The sequence below is a fragment of the Numenius arquata genome, unplaced genomic scaffold, assembly GCF_964106895.1.
Source record: "Numenius arquata unplaced genomic scaffold, bNumArq3.hap1.1 HAP1_SCAFFOLD_1821, whole genome shotgun sequence".
In the NCBI taxonomy this organism is placed as follows: Eukaryota; Metazoa; Chordata; class Aves; order Charadriiformes; family Scolopacidae; genus Numenius; species Numenius arquata.
The window spans coordinates 1-9,512 of record NW_027415657.1 but is presented as its reverse complement, the minus strand read 5'-3'; the positions used below and the strand labels follow the sequence as shown (position 1 = coordinate 9,512).

At 66.1% G+C, this 9,512-nt stretch overlaps 1 protein-coding gene across 1 annotated transcript; it reads right to left on the bottom strand.

Moving 5' to 3' along the window:
• Positions 1 to 411: 411 nt before the first annotated feature.
• MCM7 (minichromosome maintenance complex component 7) lies at positions 412 to 9,508 on the bottom strand (the record flags this gene model as incomplete). Its single annotated transcript, XM_074167844.1, has 9 exons — positions 412 to 616; positions 850 to 959; positions 3,001 to 3,169; positions 4,125 to 4,208; positions 4,934 to 5,327; positions 5,446 to 5,529; positions 7,827 to 7,958; positions 9,255 to 9,366; positions 9,452 to 9,508. Coding segments are annotated over 9 exons (1,347 nt in total), but the record flags the coding sequence as incomplete, so codon positions are not given.
• Between the last annotated feature and the right edge of the window lie 4 nt (positions 9,509 to 9,512).

Genomic DNA, 9,512 nt, shown 5'->3' with positions numbered 1-9,512 from the left:
GCTCCTGGGGGGTGATGTGGTTTCGGGGGGGGGGGATAACACGGTCTGGGGGGGGTGATGTGGTTTTGGGGGGGGGGGTCATCCTGTTCGGGGGGGAGGGGGGGGGAATGGCATGGTCTGGGGGGGGGTGTGATGGTGTGATGTGATCCCGGGGGGGGACGGACGGACGGACACACGACATGGTCCCGGGGTGGGGGGGGGCGGGGGAGGGGGGGGTGGGGGGGGGGGTGGGGGGGGGGGGAAAGGACTGGCCAGTAACACCAGCAAAAAAAAAACCAAAACCCAGTAAGAACCCCCTTTTTATTGGTTTAAAAAAAAAAAAAGCACTGAAGGAGAAGGTGGAATGGGGGGGGGGGGGGGGAAGGGGAAGGGGAAGGGGGGGGCGCAGTGGGTGTGTCCCCCCCCCCCTCGTCAGACGAAGGTGATGCGGGTGCGGGCGGCGTTGACCTGCAGCACGTCCAGCTCCTGGTACTGGCTCAGGGCGTCCTGCACCTGGGCGGGGGTGAAGCCCTTGGCCAGACACCGTTGTAGGGCCAACCCGTAAGGAACTGGGGTTCCCCGCGACCCCCCCAATTCACGTATCACCCCGAAAATAGCATCCGCCGGGCGCTGCGTCCTTGGGAGGGAAAAGGTTGGGGGGGGGGGGGGGGGGGTGTTAAGGTTGGGGGGGGGACACACACACGACACGATGGCGCCGGCGCCGCCTCCCCACCTGCCCCTTGGTGACACCTCCCCATCCCCAAAAAGGATACGGTTTGGGGGGGTTCCCCCAATGCTAACCCCCCCTCCCCCTTACTGGGACACTGTCACATCCCCCCCCCCCCCCGTGCCCCCCCCTTCCCAACTCACCGGCTCTGCTGTCCCTTGTCCCCCAGCAGCGAATCCTTGGACATCTCCATCAGCCTCATGGCTTCGTTCACGTCCTCCTTCTCCACCACCTCCACCAGCCGCAGCCGGGCCTGGGGGGGGGCAAAGGGGGGGGGGGGGGCATATGTGTGTGTGGGGGGGGATTGTGTCAGCAGTAATGGGGCCTCCCCCCTCCCCCCCCCCCCAGCTCCTGTCCCGGGGCTGTGGGGACCCCCATGTACCTGTCCCCATCCCATCCCATCCCAGGGCTGTGTCCCCCCACCGTGTCCCCAACCCATCCCGTGGCTGTGCCCCCCCCCACCGTGTCCCTATCACAGGGCTGTGTGTCCCCCCCGCCATGTCCCCATCCCAGGGCTGTGCCCCCCCCCCCCCCATGTCCCCAACCCATCCCAGGGCTGTGTCCCCTCCCCGTGTCCCCATCCCAGGGCTGTGTGTCCCCCCCGCCATGTCCCCATCCCAGGGCTGTGCCCCCCCCCCCCATGTCCCCAACCCATCCCAGGGCTGTGTCCCCTCCCCGTGTCCCCATCCCAGGGCTGTGTGTCCCCCCCCGCCATGTCCCCATCCAAGGGCTGTGCCCCCCCCCCATGTCCCCATCCCATCCCAGGGCTGTGTGTCCCCCCAGCCATGTCCCCATCCCAGGGCTGTGCCCCCCCCATGTCCCCATCCCATCCCAGGGCTGTGTGTCCCCTGCCACGTCCCCATCCCTCACCAGCATAGTGTGTCCCCATCCCAGGGCTGTGTCCCCCCCATGTCCCCATCCCATCCCGTGGCTGTGTCCCCATCATGTCCCCAACCTGTCCCAGAGCTGTGTGTCCCCCCCATGTCCCTGTCCTTCACCAGCGCAGTGTGTCCCCATCCCGGGGCTGTGTCCCCCCCAGGTCCCCATCCCGTGACTGTGTCCCCCCCCGTGTCCCCATCCCATCCCGGGGCTGTGTCCCCCCCATGTCCCCAACCCATCCTGGGGCTGTGTCCCCCCCATGTCCCCATCCCGTGGCTGTGTCCCCCCCCGTGTCCCCATCCCATCCCAGGGCTGTGTGTCCCCCATCATGTCCCCATCCCATCCCGCCCTGGGGCTGTGTCCCCCCCATATCCCTGTCCCTCACCAGCGCAGTGTGTCCCCATCCCAGGGCTGTGTCCCCCCCATGTCCCCATCCCATGGCTGGGTCCCCCCCCGTGTCCCCATCCCATCCCAGGGCTGTGTGTCCCCCACCACGTCCCCATCCCATCCCGTGGCTGCGTCCCCATCATGTCCCCAACCTGTCCCAGGGCTGTGTGTCCCCCCCATATCCCTGTCCCTCACCAGCGCAGTGTGTCCCCATCCCAGGGCTGTGTCCCCCCCATGTCCCCATCCCATGGCTGGGTCCCCCCCCGTGTCCCCAACCCATCCCAGGGCTGTGTGTCCCCCCCCATGTCCCCATCCCATCCCGCCCTGGGGCCGTGTCCCCCCCCATATCCCTGTCCTTCACCAGCGCGGTGGGTCCCCATCCCAGGGCTGTGTCCCCATCCCATCCCGTGGCTGCGTCCCCATCATGTCCCCATCCCATCCATCCCAGGGTTCTGTCCCTCCCCATGTCCCCGACCCGTCCCAGAGCTGTGTGTCCCCCCCATATCCCCGTCCTTCACCAGCGCAGTGTGTCCCCATCCCGGGGCTGTGTCCCCCCCATATCCCCATCCCATGGCTGGGTCCCCCCTGTGTCCCCATCCCATCCCGTGGCTGTGTGTCCCCCATGTCCCCATCCCATCCCGTGGCTGGGTCCCCATCATGTCCCCAACCTGTCCCAGGGCTCTGTGTCCCCACCATGTCCCCATCCCATTCCGTGGCTCTGTCCCCACCATGTCCCCATCCCATTCCGTGGCTGCGTCCCCATCATGTCCCCATCCCATCCCGTGGCTGCGTCCCCATCATGTCCCCAACCCATCCCGGGGCTGTGTCCCCCCCATGTCCCCATCCCATCCCGTGGCTGTGTCCCCCCCATGTCCCCATCCCATCCCATGGCTGGGTCCCCCCCATGTCCCCATCCCATGGCTGGGTCCCCCCCATGTCCCCATCCCATCCCGTGGCTGCGTCCCCATCATGTCCCCATCCCATCCCGCCCTGGGGCTGTGTCCCCCCCCCATGTCCCCGTCCCTCACCAGCGCGGTGGCCAGGCGCAGGATGCCCAGGAGGGTTCGGGCCGAGGTGTAGGTCGTGTCCTTGCTGGCCCAGGCCTCCTTCCGCATCTCCACGTAGGCGGCCGTGATGTAGTCGGCCAAGGCCTCCGGAACCACCGGCTGCTTCCGCTTGCACATGGCGATGTAGCGCCTGGGGGACGGGACGGGCGAGGGGACACCGTGGGGACACGGGGATGGGGGGGACAGGATGGGCGAGGGGACACCGTGGGGACGCGGTGAGGACACAGGGATGGGGGGGACGGGACGGGCGAGGGGACACCGTGGGGACACGGGGATGGGGGGACAGGATGGGTGAGGGGACACCGTGGGGACGGGGGGGGTGAGGGGACACTGTGGGGACACGGGGATGGGGGGACAGGATGGGCGAGGAGACACTGTGGGGACATGGGGGCAGGATGGGTGAGGGGACACCATGGGGACGCCGTGGGGACACAGGGATGGGGGGACAGGGTGGGTGAGGGGACACCATGGGGACACGGGGATGGGGGGACGGGACGGGCGAGGGGACACTGTGGGGACACGGGGACAGGATGGGCGAGGGGACACCATGGGGACATGGGGATGGGGGGACAGGCAAGGGGATGCCATGGGGACACCGTGGGGACACAGGGATGGGGGGACAGGACGGGCGAGGGGACACCGTGGGGACACGGGAATAGGATGGGCAGGATGGGTGAGGGGACACCGTGGGGACAGGGGGACGGGGGGGGTGAGGGGACACTGTGGGGACACGGGGATGGGGGGACAGGATGGGCGAGGAGACACCGTGGGGACATGGGGGCAGGATGGGTGAGGGGACACCGTGGGGACACGGGGATGGGGGGACGGGACGGGTGAGGGGACACTGTGGGGATGCCATGGGGACGCTGTGGGGACACGGGGATGGGGGGACAGGATGGGCGAGGGGACACCATGGGGGGACGGAGGGGACAGGCAAGGGGATGCCATGGGGACACCATGGGGACACAGGGATGGGGGGACAGGATGGGCGAGGGGACACCGTGGGGGGACGGGGATGGGGGGGACAGGCAAGGGGACAGCGTGGGGACACGGGGACGGGGGGGGACACACGGTGCCTCGCTCACCTCATGAGCTTCATGTCGAGCTGCTGGAAGGCGCAGGGGGGCTGGCGGCTGTGCTGGTGCACGTAGGTGATGTGCTGGGCCAGGCTGTGGGGCAGAGAGGGGCTGCCAGTGGGGCCGGGGCTGCCCCACGGCTCCCATGGGGGGGGGGGGAGATGTCCCACGCTTCCTCCAGCCCAGCCCCACAACTCCCAGCCCAGCCCCACAGCTCCCGTGGGGGGGGTCCCACGTTCCCTCCAGCCCAGCCCCACAGCTCTTGTGGGGGGGGGTCCCACATGTTCCTCAGCCCCATGGCTCCGGTGGGGGGGTCCCACATGTTCCCTCCAGCCCAGCCCCACAGCTCCGGTGGGGGGGGTCCCACATATTCCTGAGCCCCACGGCTCTTGTGGGGGGGGGGGGTCCCACATATTCCTGAGCCCCACGGCTCCTATGGGGGTCCCACATGTTCCTGAGCCCCACGGCTCCCGTGGGGGGGGTCCCACATATTCCTGAGCCCCACGGCTCCCGTGGGGGGGTCCCACATATTCTTGAGCCCCACGGCTCCCGTGGGGGGGGGGGGGGTGTCCCACATTCCCTCCAGCCCAGCCCCACAGCTCTTGTGGGGGGGGTCCCACATATTCCTGAGCCCCACAGCTCTTGTGGGGGGGTCCCACATATTCCTCAGCCCCACGGCTCCGGTGGGGAGGGTCCCACGTTCCCTCCAGCCCAGCCCTTCCCCAGCCCCACGGTCTCTCCGCCCCCGCCTCCCCAAGCCCCCCCCCCCATGCTGTGCCCCCCAACTTTCCCCCCCCCCCAACCCCAACCCCGCTCACCGCAGATCGTTATCCCGGTCGGGCCGATCCTGGATGAGCCAGAGGAGATCAAACCGGGAGAGGAGAGCGGCCGGGAGTTGGACGTTGTGTTCCAGGCTGCGTTGGGGGTTATAACGACCGTAGGCCGGGTTGGCGGCCGCCAAGATGGCGCAACGGGCGTTAAGGGTTGCCAAGACGCCCGCTTTGGCGATGGAGATGCTCTGCTGTTCCATCACCTCGTGGATGGCCGTCCGGTCGGCTTCTAACATCTTATCGAATTCGTCGATGCAACACACCCCCCGGTCGGCGAGTACCAGCGCCCCCCCTTCCAGAGTCAATTCACCCGTCAGGGGGTCCCGAAGAACGGCCGCCGTCAACCCAACGCCCGAAGAACCCCGGCCCGTCGTGTACTGGCCTGGGGGGGGGGGGAAAAAAATGTGTTGGGGGGGGGGGGTGTGTGAGGGCTGGGGGGTGGGCTCCCTCCGAGCATCCGTCCCCCCCCCCCCCACTTCCGTCCGCAGCCCCCTACTCACTGCGGGGGGCCAGGCGGTCGATGTAGGAGAGGAGCTGGGACTTGGCCACGCCGGGGTCCCCCATGAGGCAGATGTTGATGTTTCCTTGGGGGGGGGGGGGAAAAGATGGCGATGGATGAGTCTGGGGGGGGGTGGGAGGGGGGTGGGAGTCTAGGGGAGGGGTGTGTGGGGGGGTAAAGATGGCGATGGGTGAGTCTGGGGGGGTGGGGTGAGTCTGGGGGGGGTAAAGATGGTGATGGGTGAGTCTGGGGGGGGTGTGAGTCTAGGGGGGGGGTCTGGAGGGGGTAAAGATGGCGATGGATGAGTCTGGGGGGGGGGTAAAGATGGTGATGGGTGAGTCTGGGGGGGTGGGAGTCTAGGGGGGGGGTGTGTGGGGGGGTAAAGATGGCGATGGGTGAGTCTGGGGGGGTGGGAGGGGGGTGGGAGTCTAGGGGAGGGGTGTGTGGGGGGGTAAAGATGGCGATGGGTGAGTCTGGGGGGGTGGGGTGAGTCTGGGGGGGGGTAAAGATGGCGATGGGTGAGTCTGGGGGGGGGAAAGATGGCGATGGGTGAGTCTGGGGGGGTTGTGAGCCTAGGGGAGGGGTCTGGGGGGGGTAAAGATGGCGATGGGTGAGTCTGGGGGGGTGGGAGGGGGGTGGGAGTCTAGGGGAGGGGTGTGTGGGGGGGGTAAAGATGGTGATGGGTGAGTCTGGGGGGGTGTGAGTCTAAGGGAGGGGTCTGGGGGGGGTAAAGATGGCGATGGGTGAGTCTGGGGGGGGGTAAAGATGGCGATGGGTGAGTCTGGGGGGGTGGGGTGAGTCTGGGGGGGGTAAAGATGGTGATGGGTGAGTCTGGGGGGGGGGAAAGATGGTGATGGGTGAGTCTGGGGGGGGTGGGAGTCTAGGGGAGGGGTCTGGGGGGGGTAAAGATGGCGATGGGTGAGTCTGGGGGGGGTGAGTCTAGGGGGGGGTAAAGATGGTGATGGGTGAGTCTGGGGGGGGTGAGTCTGGGGGGGTAAAGATGGTGATGGATGAGTCTGGGGGGGTGGGAGGGGGGTGGGAGTCTAGGGGGGGGGTCTGGGGGGGGTAAAGATGGCGATGGGTGAGTCTGGGGGGGTGGGAGGGGGGTGGGAGTCTAGGGGAGGGGTGTGTGGGGGGGGTAAAGATGGTGATGGGTGAGTCTGGGGGGGGTGTGAGTCTAGGGGGGGGGTCTGGGGGGGGTAAAGATGGCGATGGGTGAGTCTGGGGGGGTGGGAGGGGGGTGGGAGTCTAGGGGAGGGGTGTGTGGGGGGGTAAAGATGGCCATGGGTGAGTCTGGGGGGGTGGGGTGAGTCTGGGGGGGGTAAAGATGGTGATGGGTGAGTCTGGGGGGGGGGAAAGATGGCGATGGGTGAGTCTGGGGGGGTGGGAGTCTAGGGGAGGGGTGTGTGGGGGGGTAAAGATGGTGATGGATGAGTCTGGGGGGGGTTGTGAGTCTAGGGGAGGGGTCTGGGGGGGGTAAAGATGGCGATGGGTGAGTCTGGGGGGGGTTGTGAGTCTAGGGGAGGGGTCTGGGGGGGGGAAAGATGGCGATGGGTGAGTCTGGGGGGGGTTGTGAGTCTAGGGGAGGGGTCTGGGGGGGGGAAAGATGGCGATGGGTGAGTCTGGGGGGGGTTGTGAGTCTAGGGGAGGGGTCTGGGGGGGGGAAAGATGGCGATGGGTGAGTCTGGGGGGGGTGGGAGTCTAGGGGGGGTAAAGATGGTGATGGATGAGTCTGGGGGGGTGGGGTGAGTCTGGGGGGGTGGGTAAAGATGGTGATGGGTGAGTCTGGGGGGGGGCAAAGATGGCGATTGGGTGAGTCTGGGGGGGTGGGAGGGGGGTGTGAGTCGGGGGGGGCAAAGATGGTGATGGGTGAGTCTGGGGGGGGTGGGGTGGGGGGGCAAAGATGGTGATGGGTGAGTCTGGGGGGGGTGTGAGTCTGGGGGGGGACAAAGATGGCGATGGGTGAGTATGGGGGGGTGGGAGGGGGGTGTGAGTCTGGGGGGGGGCAAAGATGGTGATGGGTGAGTCTGGGGGGGGGCAAAGATGGTGATGGGTGAGTCTGGGGGGGGCAAAGATGGTGATGGGTGAGTCTGGGGGTGTGGGAGGGTGGTGTGAGTCTAGGGGTGGGGGGGGGGCAAACCTGCTTCCCCCCCCCCCACCCTCCCACCCCACTTTGCCGTCTTCTCTCCCCAAATCCCACTCCGCTTCCCACCCCCACCCCCCCAACTTCGATCCCGACGCCGTTCCCCCTCCCAAAAACCCACCCTCGTGAAGCAACCCCACCATCCTGACCGCCACCTCCCCCCAAAACCTTCCACCTCCCCCATCCCCCCACCAACCCCCCCCCCCCCCCCCCCAAAAAACGCTCCTTGGGTGCCTCACCCCGGATTTTCATGCCGTGGGGGTTGCGGTCCACGCCGCCCACCAGGAGCAGCAGCAGAGCTTTCTTCACGTCCTCGTGGCCGTAGATCTCGGGGGCGATGGAGGCCGCCAGCTTCTCGTAGAAGTCTTCCTCTGGCGAGGCAACGAGGCGGGGGTTTATTTCACTGAATTTTCACCGAATTTTGGGGGTTTTTCGGGTGAGTTGGAAGGGACCGTATAGATCATCCAAGTCCCAACTCCCCCGCCGAAGCAGGATTGCTTCGAGAACGATGCTACCCAGGTGGGTCTCGAAGATCTCCAAAGAAGGGGACTCCCAAAACCTCCCTGGGCAACCTCTTCCAGGGCTCCGTCACCCTCAGCCTAAGGAATTTTCTTCCTCGTATTTAAATGGAACTTCCCGTGTTCCACCTTGTGCCCGTCGCCCCTCGTCCAGCCAAAAAGAGTCCGGGCTCCATCCTCCTTCATCCCACCCTTGAGGTCTCCCCTCAACCTTCTCTTCTCCAGGCTGAAGAGTCCCAGCTCCCTCAGCCTTTCCTCATCGGGGAGATGCTCCAATCCTTGAATCCTCCTCGTTGCCCTACGCTGGACTCTTTCCAGCAGTTCCCTATCCCTCTTGAACTGGGGAGCCCAGAACTGGATGCAGTATATTCCGGTTGTGGCCTCACCGGTGCAGAATGACTTCCCTCCACCAACTGGCCACGCTCTTCCCTACGCAACCCAAGATTCCGTTGGCTTTCCCGGCCACAAGAGCACGTCGCTTGCTCGTTGGCATTCTGCCGTCCACCAGGACTCCCAGATCCTTCTCCTCGGAACTCCTCGGCTCCAGCAGGTCCACCCCTAACCTGTATTGGTGGCCTGACCTTCTTCTTCCCAAGGTGTAGCACCTTACGCTTTTCCCCGTTGAACCTCATGGAGGTTCTTCCTCGCCCAGCTCTCCAGCCTGTCCGGGTCTCTCTGGATGACACCCCCGGGGGTGTCAGCCACCCCACCCAACTTGGTATCATCAGCAAACTTACTGAGGACACGCTCTGTCCCCTCGTCCAGGTCATTGATGAAGATGTTGAACGGGACTGGACCGAGTATTGACCCCCCTGGTGGACACCGCTGGTTCCAGGCCCCTCCAGCTTGAACCCGGCTCCGTTAACCGTTACCCTTTGGGTCCCGTCACGCGGCCAGTTCTCAACCCACCTCACCGTCCCCTCATCCAGCCCCACGCTTCCTTAGTTTTTCCAACGAGGACGTTACGGGAGACAACGTCAAAAGCCTTGCTGAAGTCAAGGTAGATGACATCTGCTTGCCCTCCCCTCATCCAACCGACCGCTTACGGCATCGTAGAAAGCCATCAGATTGGTCAAGAACGATTTAACTTATGTGGGGAGGGGTGGGGGGGGGAGAGCCGTGGGGTTAGCCCCCGGGCCCCAACCTCACCTGTGATCTGCCTCAGCTCTTCCTCGCTCAGATCCCCGGCTTCCTCCTCTTCCTCGCTCTTGTTCATCTTCACGATGCAATGGGCTTCCAGGTAGGTCTCGGAAAGCAAACCCTAGGGAGGAAGAGGAGGGTGACGAGTGGCCGTGGTGGGGCTGGGGGGTTTCCACCCCACCTTTCCCGTTCCCCGCGGCTCTTGCCTGGGCCATCTGCCGGAATCCCGTCCGGAGAAGGGGTAGGAAGACGCCGGTGACGCTGACG